This window comes from Sceloporus occidentalis, unplaced genomic scaffold (genome assembly GCF_023333645.1).
Source record: "Sceloporus occidentalis isolate IW3139 unplaced genomic scaffold, rSceOcc1.0.p SCAF_10, whole genome shotgun sequence".
In the NCBI taxonomy this organism is placed as follows: Eukaryota; Metazoa; Chordata; class Lepidosauria; order Squamata; family Phrynosomatidae; genus Sceloporus; species Sceloporus occidentalis.
The window spans coordinates 38,786,609-38,804,876 of NW_028316990.1; the positions used below are offsets into that span (position 1 = coordinate 38,786,609).

Sequence of the window (18,268 nt, forward strand, 5' to 3'; positions counted from 1 at the left end):
ACGCATTTTATGGGCATCTGTATTCCTCTTCAGCTCTTCCTTTATTTCAGAGACCCTTTCCCCCCATTTTGTCCAGTTTGCTTATCAGCAGATTTGTTCTGTCTCTTCTCTTGGCCTCTATGGTGCTTTTTCTTTTTTTGAAAAGTTTTCTTAATCGACCCAAATCTTCTTCTTTTCACTGTGAACTAATGGATGGGGAAAGCTTTATGTGCCCCCAAGGTCTTCCTAAGCTGGGTGTTTATTTGACTTCTGCAGAAAAGAAACCCTGTGGTTTGTATTTAAAAGTGTGGTATTTTCTGGCAGGCTCAGGCGCTGCTTCTTGTTGCCAGTTCATACACACTCATACATAGAGTCTTTTTCATAGATTTCTCTTCCCTGCCATTAAAGATTACAGGCTTCCAATGAATCTTTAAAGTTTTCAGTTGAGCTGTCGTTTCTCAAAATGCTCCTTTTTGGCGGTACAGGTTTTATAACTGAACTTGTAAAAAATGTTCTGGAGCAGGCTTTCCTGGTCCTGGTGCCTTCGCGGTGGTCCGGACTACAAAGCCCATCTCCTTTGTAGCCTTTGTAGTGACTCACAGAGTTGGGTCTGTGCCTCTGCAGAGCTCCCAGTCGGAAAGTTTTGATTCTTGGCCGGCGCTCCCTCCCCTTCCGTCTACTTTTGTCTACTTCTGTGTGACAAAGCCTGCGAAACATCTGCCGCCGGAGCAAGTTCCCTTCCTCCGGTTCTGTGTGTTGAGTAAATCTTTTGCTTTTCTTCACGTTTTCGGTGTCTCTCCCCATTCCTCTCTGTTTCATCTCCTGTTCAATAGTTGCCTTCTACTCTATGGCTCCCCTTTTTAAGTTTTGCAAAAAATGTGGCTGGAAAGTTGCTTCTTCAGATAAGCACCTCTTCTGCCTTTTTTGTTTGGGGGAGGAACACGACGTAGAGCAGTGCCAGATTTGCCAGAGTTTCTGCCAGCAAACCCACAACAGCCGAGCAAAGCGGCCGAGGGAACAATTCCCTCAAGTTTTGGACTTGTCCGCTCAGAATGAAAGTTTGTTTTCTTCTTCCATGGCTGCTGCGAAACCGAAAGCACCGGAACCAGTCTCAGAGGACACTTTGGCCGTAGTAAAACCGAAGACGCTGGAGCCAGTCCCAATGGAAACTTCAGTAGCAACCTCCTCCTCCGTAATATCTTGGATGCCAGTTGAGTCTTCGGTATCAAGGGCACCGGCTCCTTCGGTATCAACTCTAACATCAGAACCATCCCAGCGGAAACACACTGACAAACGCCATTCTGAATCTGGGCAGAAAGAACCAGCTTCTCCAGTTGGCCAGACGGTGCTGTCGGAGAAGGATACTGTGCTTCCGCTTAAGCTTACGATTAAGAAGAATCCATCTGGACGTGACTCTGTGCTGTCACCTGCTGCTACTGTTGTAACAACGGTGATATCCACAGCTCCTGCTTCTGGGATAACTCTACCACCCCTTCTTACATCTTTGGTACCAGCAGCAGTGCCGTCGGTCACGAACACCTCATCTACCCACTTGGTCCGAGAGACCACCACCACCACAGAACCACGTCAGTACCGTTCTTCTACCAGCCGACTGTCACCATCGCATAGGAGAGAGTTGTCTCCCTGTGACCAAGAAGAGCATTCGCGCAGTCCCTCAAGATCACCCCATCGAGACAATGGCTACCGAGAAGACTCCCCCTTCACATCGGTTCCCTCCGTCCCTCAGTTCAGGCATGAGGATCATCAGAGAGAACCATCTGGATCCTATAGATCTTACTCTCCGTCTCCTAGAGATCAGTATCGCCATTCGCCTTACAGGCATCGAAGTCGCTCTCTGGCCTCGCATTCTCCTCGGTCTCGTTCTCCGTTGCCACTTCCATACTGCTGCAATCAAGCTTCACCCTCGCGTGGCCCTCCATCCCCTCCACCAAGAACAACTGCTACTCTGTCAAAACTGCCTGATTCTTCAGTCTCCTCTGCGGTTCCTCAGACGTCGACTATTATTACTCTGGCTGTCTCAGCTCCAGTTCCTAGCATGCTTCCATGCCATCTTATCAACTCTACATCGGTACCAACTACATCAGCCCCTGGTTTGTTTGCGGTTGTTCCTGCCATATCTGTGTCCGTTTCTATCTCAGCCACTGCTACAACAGGCTCTCCTTCCCTGCAGACATCATCACCTGAGGATGCAGTAGAAGACATCGGACCTTCCTCTCCTCTTGAGGATGTGAAACTGTTTTCAGATGTGGTACTTCAGATGGGTAAGGCACTGGACATACAAGTCAAAGCTTCTCCTGCCTCAGTTGCGGATCCAGTTTTCCAAATGGTCGACGCTGAGACATCGCACCCAGCGCTGGTACCCCTGCTGCCTAGGCTTAATAAAGTTATGAAGCAGTCATGGCTCAAGCCGGCTTCTCTTTGCCCGGCTTCTAAATGTTTGGAAGGCCTATACAGGATGCAGCCTGAGAGCGCTTCGTGTTTATTCGCTCACCCTGTTCCAAACTCGAAAGTGGTGGAAGCTTCTCAGTCCGGTTCTTCAGGGAAACCACACTCTGCTCCCATGGACGAAGAAGGCTGGCACCTTGACGCATTTGGACGTCATTTTTATTCATCAGCCTCTCTTACTGTGAAAGTAGGCAACATGCAAGCTTATATGTCTGCTTACCAAAAGGTTTTGTGAGATAAGATGAAGGCCTTTATCCTGAGTCTCCCAGAAGACCAGAAGAATGCAGCCTTGTCTCTCTGCCAAGAGGCCCAAGCTTTGGCCACACAACAGATCCACTCGGCTCGCCACACGGTGGATTGCACGTCGATAGTCATGGCTGGTGCAGTGGCCCTGTGCCGTTTTGCTTGGTTGCGCTCCACAGACTTGTCCAGCGACACTTGTCGCAAGATTGAAGATCTCCCTTTTGACGGTGAAAACCTGTTTAACGTTAAGACTGATCAAACATTAGATTAGGCCATCTTTGCAAAGTGTGGCTGACAAGGGGAAAGATGGAGATTACTTCCCAGAGACAACAATACCTCAAATTGCGCTCAAGTTTTCTTATTGCTGCTTTTAAATTCACCTGCTGTTTTAAATGTGACCGTTTCACGAAAGCTTATTGTCTCCTTTGGGCGCTTGCATGTAAGTTGGGTTTGGAAATCCCCTGCTCTGCCGATTGCAGTGTCACGTGTGAAAGTGCTGTCATAAAATACATATATATATAGCCTGTGTTACTTCCTCTAGTGAAGAAGAGCTAGCTGCTTTCCCGTCTGATCGGATACGCAAATCAAAAGCTTTTATTTTCATGCCCAAGCAGAAAAAAGATATATCCCTTTGTCAGCCCGGCCCAAGTGATGTATACCAGCTTCTGCCTCTCTTCCCTCTCCCAATAAAACAGTTGTGTAATACTTGTTAAAGGTCTGCTTTTCTTACAAATCACTTGGGAAAGGGTATCATTTCTGAAATGAGTAAGTAGGGCAATAAGGAAACATTCAGTTGCAATCTGGTTTTAATTCAATCTTTTCCCCATTGTACATTCTTATAAAGTTCCTTTTCGATCCCATTTCTCATGGGTTTTGGGTTCCCAAACCAGATCCAGATCAAATTCATATATTTCACTATGAAATGTGAGTTTGCTACAGAATGTGTCTTGAGTCTGGGATGGTTTGGTTAGAGGCTTTGCTTTTGGAGACCACCAGGCGCCACTGAACCCAGCCTCCTTCCAAGCAGTTTAACACACAAGATGTGAGCAAACAGTGCCTTAAGTGTCACTTAGCAGATACCTGACCCACTACTCAGAAGTCCAGTCATCAGTGAATTCCTCCATTCACCATTGTCAACCTTTCCAGAAGCCTCTGAGTCACTTCCAGAGCTGGCTGAGTCAATGCTAGCAAAAACCAGCCAAAGGCTCTTGCATTATCTTCAAAAGAGGGGTGGGCAACGTACATTCTTTTGATCCCAAAATGTCTCAGATATGTGTCAGGAGTGCTAAAAAACACATGCCTCCCCCCCCCCCCAACCTTGGGAAAATAGCAGAAAAATTTGGCCGGAAATCAACTGATTTGAAAATCAGGTTGTCGTGACCCACCAAGAGATTGTGAAAAGTTGCACTTTCCCCTTTTTTAGTAGAATTGCCTGTCTCTGTTTTAAAACTATAAGAGGGGTTTGGGGGCATTGTGTAATAAAAGGAATCTTCTCAGAATGAGTTTTGAACCCAGGAAAGTGACATTTGCTAAGCACATTTTTATTGCTTTGACACAAACTGACCACTGTAAAGGTCTGTAAGAGCTGCATTGCTCACCCAGCCCTTTGCAAATTTAGGGTGAGGGTCTTGATTTCTCATGCCCTTGGTATGGCTCCAAGCTTTAAAATGTTACTCTTTTGGACAGCAAGTCCCAGAATCCATCAGCCAGCATGGCCATGGCGGATTCTGGGAGCAGTAATCCCAAAGAGTAATATTGCCAAGCCTTGAGTATAGCATATGCAAGTCTGGTTGTGTATCGCTGGGTGATGCATAGCTTAAATTAATATTTTGACAGAGGTGAGTCCAAAATCTTGTTTCAGGCAAAGGTGGGTGTTGAACGTTGGGAGGGATTTGCATGTTGTTGTTGCACACTTCTTCCCCTCCACCTGCGTTGGTTGTTTGACTCAGAGCAGCTGGCTAAAGATTGCATTGCGTGGGCAGAGCGACTACAAACAACTACAAAGGGTGTTGTTGCTATTACTTTTGGGGTATCATGATACTCCATCTGAATTTTTATTCGTATTTTTATGCATTAGACCGCTCCCCTCTCTGTGGCAGAACTGATTTATGCAAAGGCAGGATAATATAATGAATAATGAAAATTATACTTGCAGGAGAGTGCAAGTCCTGAGAAAGAGCAGAAGAGTGAGGCAGGTGGGAACAGATACACCCAACATGTATGTGTGCGTATTTTCCCAATGGTCTCATTGTGGCACATGCAGTCCTTAGGGCATCTTGCCAATGGAGCTAGGCATTCAGGCTCTTTCCCTTTTTCATTTCCATGGGCTTGTTGGCACTCAGGTTTTCCAGTCCCAGAGTTCCCAGTCTGCCGTGCTCCCCTTTGTAAAACCTAAGAAGAGCCATGTTGGAACAGACTGGTGGCCCATTTAATCCATCGTCCTTCCAGTGACCAACCAGTGCCCCTGGGAAGCTCACCATCAGGACATGAAGGCAACCACATCCTCCATCTTGCTCTCCTTGGCAGCAGATACAGAGATAACTCTTCACTCTTTCATATCCGGGGATGATATGTAGTGGCCTTAACTAGGAGGCCTTGGTGGTCCTTATTGTTCATAGGTGTCTTCAAGTCAACTCTGACTTATGGTGACCCTCTCCTAGAGTTTTCATCGGAGGAGGTTTTCCACCGCTGCCTTCTGAGGCTGAGAGAGTGGGACTTGCCTAAGGTCATCCAGTGCATATTCATGGCTGGACAGGGATTTGAACCCAGGTCTCCTGAAGTCCTAGTCCAACTACACCAGGCTGACCCTAAAGATCAGGGTTTTCTTTGGTCTGGATAGCTCTTACTTTGGATTTCTTAAGCGTTAGGAATGTGCTGTTTTTTCACTCCACTCCATGTGTTTCAAAGGTATTGCAGACCATCAGGCTCCATGCTCTTGCTTTCCCTCTTCTTATCTGTGACGGAGCCCCTTGCACAATCTCTTGAACGCTTTCAATTAAAACCCTGGCAGAACGGTGGAAATGGAGGGAATGATCCTGCCCTTGTTTCTGGGAAGTTGTTGGCAGCACAATTCCCAAAGGAAAAGGGGGAATCCCTTGCGTTTCCCTGTGAGTAACTGTAAGAGGTGGAGGAAGCGGTGATTCAGGCATGCAGATTAAAGATGCAATAAAGGGGAAAGACACCTTCTCCATAGGGACCATCTTTTGCTTCCACGTGGCCGTCAGGACCAGAGAAACCATTTTGGGGCTATCTCGGGTCTTCCAGAACAGCCATAGTTGTAGCCCAGAGCTCTGTGTGTTAATGTATTTTATTCCTCAGTCAAACTTTGCACTGCACAACCGTGAATTTTATCTGAGGTCTACTCATGAGGGCTACTCTGCCAGCTCCAGAGGCCAGTTATCTTCTCCTGGGATCCTCCAGGTAAAGTGTGGACTGCCAAAAATACCAAAGAAATACAGAAATCCATCTCTGGTTTTTCATTTTCATTTTTTTAATATTAAACTCTGCAGAGCTGGGAGTATTGCCAACCTATTTAAAAAGTGAATTTCCCCTCCAGTTTATCCATTCATGGAGGCAGAAAAGACACCATCCATGGAGTCCGGAGGCATCAAGGGCCACACAAACAACCTTGAAGGGGACACACTACACAACCATTTCACCTGTGCCTTGGTATAATCTCTGCAAAGCTGCTTGGTCTTGGGAATGTTATTCCCCAAACAGAAGTGGATTTTCTCCGCATCCACTCTGCAGTTTTATTCTCTATGTAGATGTCCATTTGATCTGCAAAACTGCTTAAACGTAGGGACTGTTAATTCTCCACCCAAAAATGTATTTTGTTTGCACTGCTTCTGTAAAAAAATTGCTTAATTTCAGGGAACTGTATTCTCTGCAGAGAAGATGTTTGGCCTGCATCTTCCTATCTGCAAAAGTGCTTAATTCTTCGCAGGAGAGGAGGGAGTCATCTTGGCGCTGCAATTTTTCTTCTCACCTGCTTCTACAACTGGAAACGAAGTGTTTCTTTTGGGGTCATCTTTAAAGAGTTCATCTCCTCTTGTCCACATGCTTTCAGGCATGGATTGCAGCCATAAGAGGCTGGGAACATGGGTTTGCATTTGTAGTGAAAGTAGAGAAGGCCTTGCACCTGGTACCACAACCTGTGCCGTTTTTTCCTGCGCTTCCATGAAATCCCAGCATACTCGCCAATCTCTCATAACCTCGTTCAACCAGATAGTTCACTTTCCTCTCGGCAGAACAGAATCTAAGGGAGTAGGCTCAGGTTTATGAAAGCTCATGCTACGAACCTCTATCAGTCATTCTCCAAGGTGCAGGAAGCACGGATGTGACTCACAAATATGAGACATACCAAAGGCAGGATTGCCCATGCTGTCATACTTCCAATATCTCTGGATAGTTGTGAAATGGTCATACTTTTGGCTGTATCGTGGAAGTCATTAAAAAAGACAATAATGCTTAGTAAGATGGAAGGAAATAGGAAAAGAGAAAGACTGATTTACAAATGGAGAGACTCAGTCAGGGAAGCCATGGCTGATTCTCTGAATTTGGAGGACCTGAGCAAGGTAGTCGATAGCAAGGTTCCTTGGAGGCTTCTTGTTCAAGTTGAAGCTGAAGTCAATGTGACAACAATTAGCGACAAATCCCTTTTATCGGGTGTCAGGAAAGTGTGCAGATTTTTTACTGGGGCTACAATGCACCTCCTAACCAACCCAGCCCTGAATTCATGCCAGTTGGGATGTTTGATGGGTTCGTGGTTCAAAAAAATAACTTGCAAGCTGAGGTTCTACTTCTGTGCTTTGACTGCCTTCCCATGACTATCTCTGCCTGATTTAAGGCTGGGTCTTACTAGATTAAGGAAGCAGGTGGGCTACCAAGAAACCTGGATGCTAGCCCTATTCCCCAGCACCCAGAGGTGCCCCAATGGCTATTCTGCCCCATGGCTGAGTATCTCTGCTGTCTTGGTTTCCTTCCACGCATCTAGCAAAGAGCCGTGGATTGCTTTGCAGCCATGTTGTTGAGGTGTCCTTACTCCGAGGGTGGTCCTTGCATGAATGGTTGGGAACCCAGAGCCAGGAGGGTCTGTTTCTTCCAAATGGATGAGCGGAGATGGAGTGGAAGGGAGAGTCCAGTCTGGTGGATCCCCCTGACCGCTTGTATCTCCCAGCCTCATTCCAGTTCCCTCTCCCCTCCCAGTCCCAAGGGCCAAATGGGAGAGTCTGTGAGAGGCACAGCTGTGCGCTTTCTTAGAAATGAGAACAAGGGAAGGGTCTAAGGGCTCAAAAAGAGAGAGGCATTGTGTTTATGAGAGTGAACATGAGTCCATACGGTCTCACAAGCATGCCTTTCTTCAGAAATGCAAACCTTTCGTGGGGTGCTTTGAGTGTAAGGAGAGATGCACAGATCATCTGCACATGCTTTAGTCATGTTCCCAAATTCCCGTGAACTTGTTGGTGCTTCACTATAGCATTCGGTCATCGCTCAGCAGGAATAGGGGAGCCCAGCCCCTGTTCAATCACTTCCAGCCCTCGGCTCCACAAAATCTGCTGAAGTCACCGAATTCATTACAGCACAACTCAGGAGAAAAAGGCCATCGGAGTGAGTAAGGAAGGAAACGCTGAGTTGTTACCAATGGCACGCTCTGCCATTCGCTGCCAGTCTGCCGCTTTCCTTCCATCCCAGCTGCATGCCTCTCTCAGCAAAGCCCTTCCTCAGAAGTATACAAAGGAGAGAAAGGGAAAGCCCCTAGTTCTAAGCCGGCCTTCCAGAAAGCCACCTAGCGATCTCAGCCTCCAAGCAAAGCACCCTCAGCTTCAGTAAGAAGGCTATTCCACCTTGTAGGGTGACTGTGAAGGTTGCCAGAGCAGGAACCATGTCGGGAAATGAAGGACAATGTGTAAAAACAATGCCCCTTCCTTCCTTCCTTCCTTCCTTCCTTCCTTCCTTCCTTCCTTCCTTCCTTTTCCCATACCACATTACAGTGGGCTCACCATGATTTTGACCTCCCCATACCATTTTGTCGGACTTCCAGGTATTCTTATCCTCAACAAGGAAGGAAGCTTTGCTGTATCAAGTCACTTTATCAAAAAAAGCAGGTCAACTAAGAGATTTTTTTTAACATATGGGGGGAAATGGTTTGCAAAAAACAGCCCACCCTTTGGTTTGGTATTTAAAATATGCATTTCGTGTAGGATGTAGTATACTTCATCCTCTGTTTTCACTGCACATGATCCAAGCCCAACTCAGGCCTGGGCACAGAAAACAAGGCCTTTGTATACATGATTTCTTTCAGAAAAATGCATCCAAAGTTGGGGGGGAAACCCATCAAAAAAGTGCAAACCTTTCATAATCTTTCCTAGTAGTTTATGTGCATAAGTAAGCCAAACGCAACCAGGAGAAGGCTTTTGAACCTGGTTATCCTTGCATGCAGGAACTAAAGAAGAGGACATTTCCATCCAAATGCTACAAATGCAAACACTGCAGTTTTTTCCTTCCTGCACAGAGACCTTTTTTTGTTTCTTTCCAACCCCTTTCCTACATTGTTAATAAAAACTGCCTTCCTTTCTTGCAGGTTTTGCCGTCGCCCAGTGCATCAACCAACACAACCCCTCGCCGCTTTCGTCGCCGTCCCCTTCGTCCAGCGGGAGCACCGGACGCTGTGATTCGGCCGCGGCCAGTTCTGTGTCGACCCCTTCGGTGGTCCAAAGCCCGTCAGGTATTAAAACCCTTTCGTTTTTACCTCTCTTACCCCTGAAGCCTGACACCTGAACTTCATTATAAAGGGAATATTGAATCTTATTGGTGTTTACCTTGCAAAGCAAAGCAAAGCAAAGCCAGGATGGTTCAGGTGAGTCCCTTGTTGTGCACAAAGAACTGGAGAATGGATTGCCCACCACTCTTGGCTTCAAGGAGAAGTTACTCTTGCTGGACCATTCCACCTTTGGATGCTGAACTAGTGCAGTCCAGCAAGAGCAGCACAAACACATCTCAGCTCTTCAATCGATTAAATCCTGCAAGAAGACGAAAGAGAGAGAAAAAAGAAAGGAGAGAGAGGACATCTGTTGCTTTTAAAAGAAATCTGTTTCCATCAATGTGTCGCCAAGAGAAATTGCAGGCAGCTGTCTGTCAGAGCTCCCAGCCTGAAGAGACAGCCAGCGACTTTATTCCAATCATTTTGTTTTTATGTTAAAAAACCAGAACTGGTTTCGATGCAGGCGCAGGATTGAGAAATCGAAAAGGATGTTTCTGGAGGCAGGGAGTCTGCAATGTCTGCGGCGGATTATCTGAGGCTTTTAGCAAATCAGCTTGCAGGCTTTTTAGCATTGGATCAAGTTGGTCTCTTTCAATTATTAATTAATTAATTAATTAATTAATAGTTAGTTCCTAGTCATAATAGCCTTTAGATAGGAAAGACCATCCCTCCCCATATCAGCTATCAATCGGTTTTGCAGAAACAACCTTTTCATTGAGGTGTGGATGCTGAACTTTTATTCTCATTGCTGCACTTTAAACGCCTTTAATCTGTTTAAATGAGTGGTGCTTTCAATAGGATAGATTCTTTAATCACTTTTTTTGGGGGGGGGAATCTTTTTAGTGTCATGATGATTAGAAGGATTTTTTTAGTTTATTTTGCTTTATTTCACGTAAGCCACCTCATTTCCAGGGCCCCAAAATCATAAAAGGCACCGAATCCCTTCTGATCTTGGAAGTTAAAGAGGATCAGCCCCAGTTAGTCCTTGGATGGGAGACCGGCAATGAATTCTAGACACTACTGAGTCATATTCCTTGCCTAAGAAAACTGACATTCATGAGGTTGCCGTATGTTGACAGGTGACTTTAAGGCACATATACACACAGAGGACTGAGCAGTTTCTATACTGAGAGAAGGACAAGAATACATATATATATATAAAAAACGTTTTAAGGGCATTTACTGTAATCTCCATTCCACGGTCTTTATCTTGATGCTGCCATCATTTTGTGCAGTTCGCTCTGGAGAGCAGATAAGAGGGGCTAGAAACATGAAAAGAGGAACTCTTTCTTTTGTCCTTTTCATTTTTGGTCCGGGAAGTAAGGAAAGTCCCTCGAATCCCTCGGGACAATGATCGGAGGGGACTTTTATGACTCCTCTCTTAAGGATCAAAGGGTGTTCCTTGCCGTCAAGTTGGCTTTGACTTCTGGCAACCCTGCGAATGGGAAACTACCAAGATACTCTTAGCAGCAGCAGCCCTGCTCAGGTCTTGCAAACTCCAGTCGGTAGAAGAAGCAAAGTCCAAGGTAACTTAGGCAGAGTGTATAATCGTGAAATGAACGTAGAACCCAAGTTGGTTCTTCCAGCAAAGCACCATTTCCCAGCCCTGGGGCCTTCCAGAGGCATTGGATCCCATCATCCCACAGCCATAAAGCGGTGCTTTATTTTTATTCCATTTTAATAGAGGCATGGCCCCAAAGTACAGAGTTGAGCAGAAAGAGTTTCATCGCTCCTTGCAGGGTCATTTTAATTCAAGGGTGAGAAGCAAGCAGGCCTCCAGATGTATTGGACTACAGACCCCAACCAAGAAGGAGGAATGCATGTCGCATGCGGCTTTATTAGAAGATTCAGCATTACGAGGGACAGGAAACGGTGCTTAAATGGAGATTCAAGAACATACTCCATATCCAAATATGACACATTGAGATGTGGAGTATTTTATGTACTAGGAAAGTACTGATATACTCCTCCCCCCCCCCCAATTTATTAAGATATCTTTATACCAGCCCTTTATCATGAGATCCCAGATTGGCAGGCAGACAGAACAAGATAAACAATACTGGATGAAAATGAATAAATTATAGGAGATTAAAACACAGTATTTCTTTTATTAAGGTATTTATGTCCTGCCCTGTATCCAGAGATCTCAGGGCAGCTTGCAATGAAAACAATAAATGGTAACCGTGGTTTAAAAAGACTCAAAATATAATAAATAGCTTGAGGCCTCATGATTTAAAACAGGTTCTAACCACCGTCGTGTAGTGATTTGAGTGTTGGACTAGGACTCTGGAGACCAGGGTTCGAATCCCCGCTCGGCCATAGGAACCCACTGAGTGACCTTAGGCAAGCCACACTCTCTCAGCCTCAGAGGAGGACAAAGGCAAGCCCTAGTGACACTTTCCTGCCTCCTTTTCCTTCATTGCAAAATTCCACAAAGGGCTGTTATTTATTGCGCAAAGTGGTCCGCTCTGGAAGCGAACAACCAGCGTGTTCCTTTCCTCCAAAGATTCAGCTCCTTTTGCAGACATCTTTGTATGGGAGTGTTGGATTCTGTGGGTGTTTTTCCTCCCCTCTGTCTCTCCTCCTTCCCCACTTTTTAAATAATGGCTTCCCTTTGGGTCTTTAGTGATAATTTTTTCCCCAAGAAAATCAAAAGATGCTGCCCTCAGCTTTGACTGGGATCCAAGTCCAGTATTTCAGGCCCCTGTCTGCACCGGGGAGATTTATCCCCCTTTTTAATTTATCCCTGGCTCTTGGGAGACGGAGGGTGCCAAGGCGATTTACGGCCCTTTAAGCGGATGGAATATTGCTAACCCACCGGAAAATCTGTAAAAGATTGCTCTTGCTTTGTTTTTAAGTGGAGCGCTCCAAGCCTTGATGGCAGAAAGCCTCGCCTCCTGGACGTTTCTCCTTGTCTTTCTTTGGAGGCTTAGCTGCTGTTGCCTGTCTGCTCTGGTCAAAGTTGGGGAAGTCTCAGAGCTTGGAAAAGTTACATCCTTCCTTTTCTTTCCCTGCTTACAACTCCCAGAATCCCTCACGCAGCTGGGATTCTGGGAGTAATGGGCCCCGGAAGTAACTTTGTCTAAGTTGTTGGAAAGGATTGTGTGTTCTGCTAGCTCCTTTCGCACTCTGTAATTTATAGCATTACGATACCAGTTTTAACAGCCATGGTTGCATGACTCTATCTGTCCTAACTGGATACGAACAGTACTGATTAATCCTCCATCTTCCCATTTTTGCAACTCCTTTTTAAAATGTTCAAGTTTCTCTTTCCTCCTTTCTCCTTCCCTCCTTCGCCCGCAGCTAACTTCAGTTGCTGCTACTGAGTTTGAAATACAAAAGTAGTTTGCATTCAATTAACTCAGCAGGAAAGGAGAGGAAAAGCGGCCTAATTTTGCCTTCCCCAGTTTGCTCTGGCAAAAGCAAACTGCTGCATTTATAACGTTTCCCATCTTGACCACACACTTCCCGGTTTTCATCTGTGAAATGTCGGAAGGTATGTGGCTGCATCCTATACGATCCTGGGATATGTAGCGTGGGGAGGCATTAGTTATATTTATTTATGGTATTTACACTCCACTCTTCAGCCCAAAAGGCTCTCATTAGGGCTCTCTGGCTGCAAATTCCCAAATCCCTCTCCCCAAAAACTGCCAATCCCAATATTGCTTAGGATGCTGGAACCATGGCAGTTAAAGTGGGATTCTAATGCTATAATTTGGGACGGTGCGGAAGGGCCCTTGTCCGTCTCGGCCGGCCGTGGTGGTTCTGTTGTGACTCTTAACCATGTTCTCCTTCCTGTCTCCTTCTTCCTCTTCTTCCCCGTCCTCGACCCCTCCGTCCTCCAAGGCTTCACGTGATCTTGTTGCTGTGTTTCCCTCTATAGTCAAACCGGGGAGGAAAGGACGGCGCCGGGTGTTCAGTCTCTCGGAGGCTGACGTTCATGGTGGACACTGGGTTTAGGCCTTCCTTCCGGCGATGGCGACGGCGACAACCGTCCTTGCAAAGCTCCCTCCAGGCAGGTTGTTCCACAAAGAGGGTGTTGGGTGTTACAGTCCATTGGAAAGCTGCCTGATTCCCACTAGGCCAATGGTTCCCAAACTTTAGTTCTCCCGAGGTTTTGGGGTTCAACTCTCAGAAAGCCAACAATAGGGAATCCTGGGAGCTGGAGTGCAAAACAGCCAAAGTTTGGGAACCCCTGGTCTAGGATGTGTCATGCAGAGAGGAGCTGTGTTTAGCACCCATAACTGATAAGTAAGGCCTCCTAATTTCTAGCACAGAAGGGTGATGGAGTCCCACTTGTTCTCCGCAGATGTTAATGGAGCCATGGGCCTGTCTTTTCCTTCTCTTTCACAGATGACTTAGCAGTCGTCGAACAGCCTCCGGCAGCGGGATCCTCCTCTTCCTCCTCTAGCCACCATTCGTCGGCAACGGACAATTCTTCTGTATATACCTTGAAACCCAACAAGAACCTGTCCGCGTCCCAGATCCTGGCAGAAGGGGAGCCGCCCCACCTCTCGCCCAGCCTGATTCCGGCCCCGCAGCCCACCATCTCCCTCCTCTCCAGCGACAGCGCCGAAACCCTGAGCGTCGACTCCCTGACGCTGATCCCACCGGTCGACCCGGACAGCATCCTCGCCGTCAACGTTGTCCTCCAGGCCTCGACCTCTGAGGCGGCCGCTTGCGCAGAGACCGGCAGTGACGGCCATCTGAGTCACCCGTCGGACGCTGATGGAGAGTGATGGCCAGAGAAGAAGGAACCAGACGTGAACCCCGTTGGGGAAGTTTCTGTTGATACACACTTCCCTCCACAACACAACTCTGTTGCCCTGGCTGCTTAACAACAATAAACGCTCTGCAGTTGTTGTTTTGAAAGAGGAAACGTGGTTAAAACTGGAGCGGGTGTTGCCACACTGGTGTTGTGGTGGGGAAATGGTTTATGGGAATGGATGGTGGCTAGTGTCCTGGAATTCCTCCTGTTCTTTGCTCCCATGGTTTTTCTTGTTTAAAAGCCACTTTTAAACAGTTTCCTTTGTCTGAAGAAGCTCTGTTCCAATCCCAACCAATTTTCTGTTTCTGGAGCAGAGGGCAGTTGTCCAAGGAACCTCAGCAGCATCGCGGGTCGCTCTCTGCCCCTTCCAGATTTGGACAGACCCCTCTTCTCGTCTCTCTAGCCACATTCACTTCATTTTATTCTCCTCCTCCTCCATTTTCCCCCTACAACAACTTTCCAAGGCATGAGTAGCCCGGGGAGATGGAGGGATTACCAGCCGAAATTGGGCCGCTTGCGGTTGATAGGACTGTAGACTTTAATATTTGACTTGTGTGTGTATTTCTTTCTGTGCTAATGTTTTAAACTTAAAAGAGGTATGCACATCTGTTGCGGGTGGGGATTTGCAAACACACACACAATCTGGAAATGGTTTTGGGTGGGTGGGTGGGTGGGTTGTGATTTCTTAAAGGGCTTCTTTGGATGAACACGGAGCGGGAATATCGGGCCGAGTTTTGTGTAAAGAATTTCAGAGGAATGTAAAATATTTTAGCATACTGGCATTCTCACTTATTTTGTCGTTTGTCGTCTTTTTGCCTTCTGCATCTTTAGAGCCAGCGTGAGTTTGTGGTTTGAATGCTGGGCTATGACTCGAGACCAGAGTTCGAATTCGAGTCACACTCTCTCAGCCTCAGAGGTCTAGGCAAAGGCAAACCCTCTCTGAACAAATCTTACTAAGAAAACCCCACTGGAGCTTCACAGCTTGCACAATGATTTTGTGCATATGGGTTTTTGTGGACTTTGGATGTAACTGAGCATAAAAAGAGACATCACAAACTCAGTCCTAAATGCTTTGTCGATCCCATTCATCCCTCTCAATTTTGCAGATTCCACAATGATGGATGCAACCCAACTTTTGGGAAGACTCTTTCGCCTCCGCGATCTTTGGAGTCCTCCTTTTTCGGCAGAAAAACGCAGGTATGCTCCTTCCATTGAAGCTCGCGGCGCATGACATCTGTTTAGCAATGCAAGTATCAAGCGCACTGTTGACTACAAGATGCCTTATAAACCCAGACCCCAAGATAGTATCTTATACTGACAAGAGCAGATGTTAAGGCTGAAAATAGTTTCGTTAGCCTTGGGGGGATAAAGGGAAATCAATATGGAAGCAGCTCATAAAGTTATGATGCGATAATTAAACCGCGGGACGTGAGTAATGGCTTCTGCGCCACTTGCGACAGTTGCCCTTTGCAACGCTCTGGAAATACAATAATTAGCCAGTAATTGAGTGCCTTGCCACCGAGAGAGAAAGAAAGAGGAGGAAAGCAGTTTAAAAACTTACTTCGCAAGAGCAAGAGCAGGCTGCAAATTCCAGGTTGTGGGATCTCTGCGCAACTTTAAACGCTAGCAAAATTCTCTTTTTCATGGATTGCAGCCCACTGGCAACGGTTTTGCTAAATAAGACCTAGTAGCTTTTCATTCATGTTTATTAAACACAAACAACACAACAGCAAATACAATATGTGTGTCTATATGTATGTATGTATGTATGTATGTGTGAGAATGACTTAAAATTACCCTTCAAAAACTACAAACAAAAAAGGCGACAGCGATCCTAACGTAATACAAAAGAACCAATGAACACTTTCTCTCCCTTTAATTCATAATGCGCAAAGCATCTATGCTACAAGCAAACCGCTAACTATTTTTAAACTGAAAACATTCAAGGGCTGGCCATTTAACAAAACACAAAACAAAAATCCATCAGCGATAACTTTTATTGGCCAACTGAAGTGCACAATCTACTTGTCATGACAAATATATTGTGCATTTCGGTTAACCGATAAAGGTATCACTGATGGATTTTTGTTTGTATTTGTTAAATGGGAAGGGAATGAAACTTCCCCTCCGTCCTTAATTTTGAATTGTGTGCAAATGACTTTTGCACTTTGCAAATACAAATGGAAGTAAGTTGAGGACCAAGGTAGAAGATAGAAAGAGGAGGAGAGGGAAACCAGGACATTTGGAAAAGTGGGAAGGCAGAGGATTAATTGGGAATTTGTTACCAAATTGAAAACGTTGGTAGGTTTGCACTGGAAATAATCTGAGGACGAAAGCAGAAGGAGGAGAGAAAGGAACCAGGACATTTTCAAAGCAGCTGAGAAAGTGGGAAGGCAGAGGATTAATTGGGAATATCATTGCCAAATTGGGTAATAATGGAACAGATATAAATTGAGGACAGAATGGAGTGGGAGGAGGAGAGAGAAACTGGGACGTTTGAGAAGTAGTTGGGGAAATGGGATACATTAATAAAGAGGAACCGTTTCCAGGAAGGTGTGCGGTGCGTTCCCAAAATGGGATGATAAGATCAAAAGGGAAAACTAGCCTCTTATCAAACACTTCAGAAGCCACAATCTTTCTCTGAACTTCCTCCAAGGCCTGGTTGCGCCTTTAACCAGGGATGTGAGTTCCCTGGTAATCAATATTGGCTCATCAAGTGATAACGGATGCCGATTTGTTGTTGTTGTTATTATTATTATTATTATTATTAAAAATTACTCAGGACAAAGTTGAAGGCGCTGAGTTAAAGCCACTCCTGCGATAAACGGAAGCGACTGCTTCATCTCAGGCAGAGAAGCAGGTTCAGCAAATCGGACACCTCCCTTGAAGAACCAATCCAGTGCCAGCGTGGCGTGTGGCTCTGGGTTCGAATCCCCACTCGGCCATGGGAACTCCTTGGATGATGTCTGGGCAAATTCCATGGTCTTAGTCTAAGAGGAAAGCAGTCACAATTCTCCTAGGAATAAATCATTTAAGATTTGTAAATGCTATGATTTGTTGCCCAGCATTTTGGAAACTGGTTGCAATTGCAACAGCGGTGACTCACCCTGAGACTCTCAGTGGATGCCTCCGTTTATCCCAAAAATGGTCCAAGGAAGCAAGACCTTTTGCTGAAAGACTTTTTGTACCGGAGTCAATCGATTCTTGGAAACGGCTAGAAGGGAAAATAATAATAATAATAATAATAGGAATGCACTCTTCTCCTTCAACAGACAAACCCTCAAAACCAAAGGGTTGTTTTTAGGAATTCTTGCAGATTTCTCTCTCGGAGGAAATGCTCCAAAGCCCACCAGTGAGGGACAACTGGGAGAACTGGGGCAATTGGGAGTTTGTGGACCTGCCATGTTATCCACCAGAATTCTTGGCATTTTCTTTAAAGTTGCGTGTGAGCGTTCTGAGAATAAAAATGGAGTAACAGGGATTCATAAAGCATTGATTTTAATCGCTTTGACTGATCGATCGATCAATTGACCGATCAGTCTCATGTGGATTCAAGTGCCTTCCAAAGGCAGCCTAACCTACCTCACCAGGAGGATAAAAATGGAGAGACAGGGATTCAAAACATATTGATTTTTAATTGATTTGATTAATTGATTGTTGTCCCACTTTTCCTTTTTCTCAGGGTTGTGAGGTGACTTCCAACGTAAGCCAAAACCAGTTCCAATAAAGCAGTGCCACGTATTGTACACGTTTGGGTCTAAATTGGCAGCCCAGAGGGAATCCGGAGCGGAAAGGAGTGTGGTTTATGGGCCTTGGACCTCTTTCTCGGACCCCCAGCTTCCTTTCCGCAGGTGAATTTGCACTTGAGGGGGTTTGCAGGACATGGCCTTTGCTTTGCATGATGCCAGCATTTCCACTCTCTGTTTTCCCTTGAACTTCTTATCAGCCCAAATGCGGCCTTAGCCCCGAGCTGCCTTTTCCGGAGAAAGGCTTTCTTTGTTTCTAGTTGGCAGGAAGCCACAAACCCGTTGGTGGGAAACCAAACAGCC

General features: G+C 45.9%; 1 protein-coding gene across 3 annotated transcripts in view; it reads left to right on the forward strand.

Moving 5' to 3' along the window:
* CLEC16A (C-type lectin domain containing 16A) overlaps positions 1–17,983 on the forward strand; it is a 60,540-nt gene extending 42,557 nt beyond the window's left edge. The window contains exons 22-24 of one of the 3 annotated variants that reach the window (XR_016282429.1): positions 9,272–9,415; positions 13,805–15,416; positions 17,902–17,983. Coding sequence is in view for 1 of the 3 variants with exons in the window: in XM_089539490.1 (XP_089395616.1) it covers positions 9,272–9,415; positions 13,805–14,190 (530 nt within the window). In the remaining 2 variants the exon portion in view is untranslated. Of the gene's footprint in view, positions 1–9,271; positions 9,416–13,334; positions 13,467–13,804; positions 15,922–17,901 lie in introns of those variants that run through there. The other 2 variants (XR_016282430.1, XM_089539490.1) reach the window with 2 other exon arrangements.
* Positions 17,984–18,268: the final 285 nt, after the last annotated feature.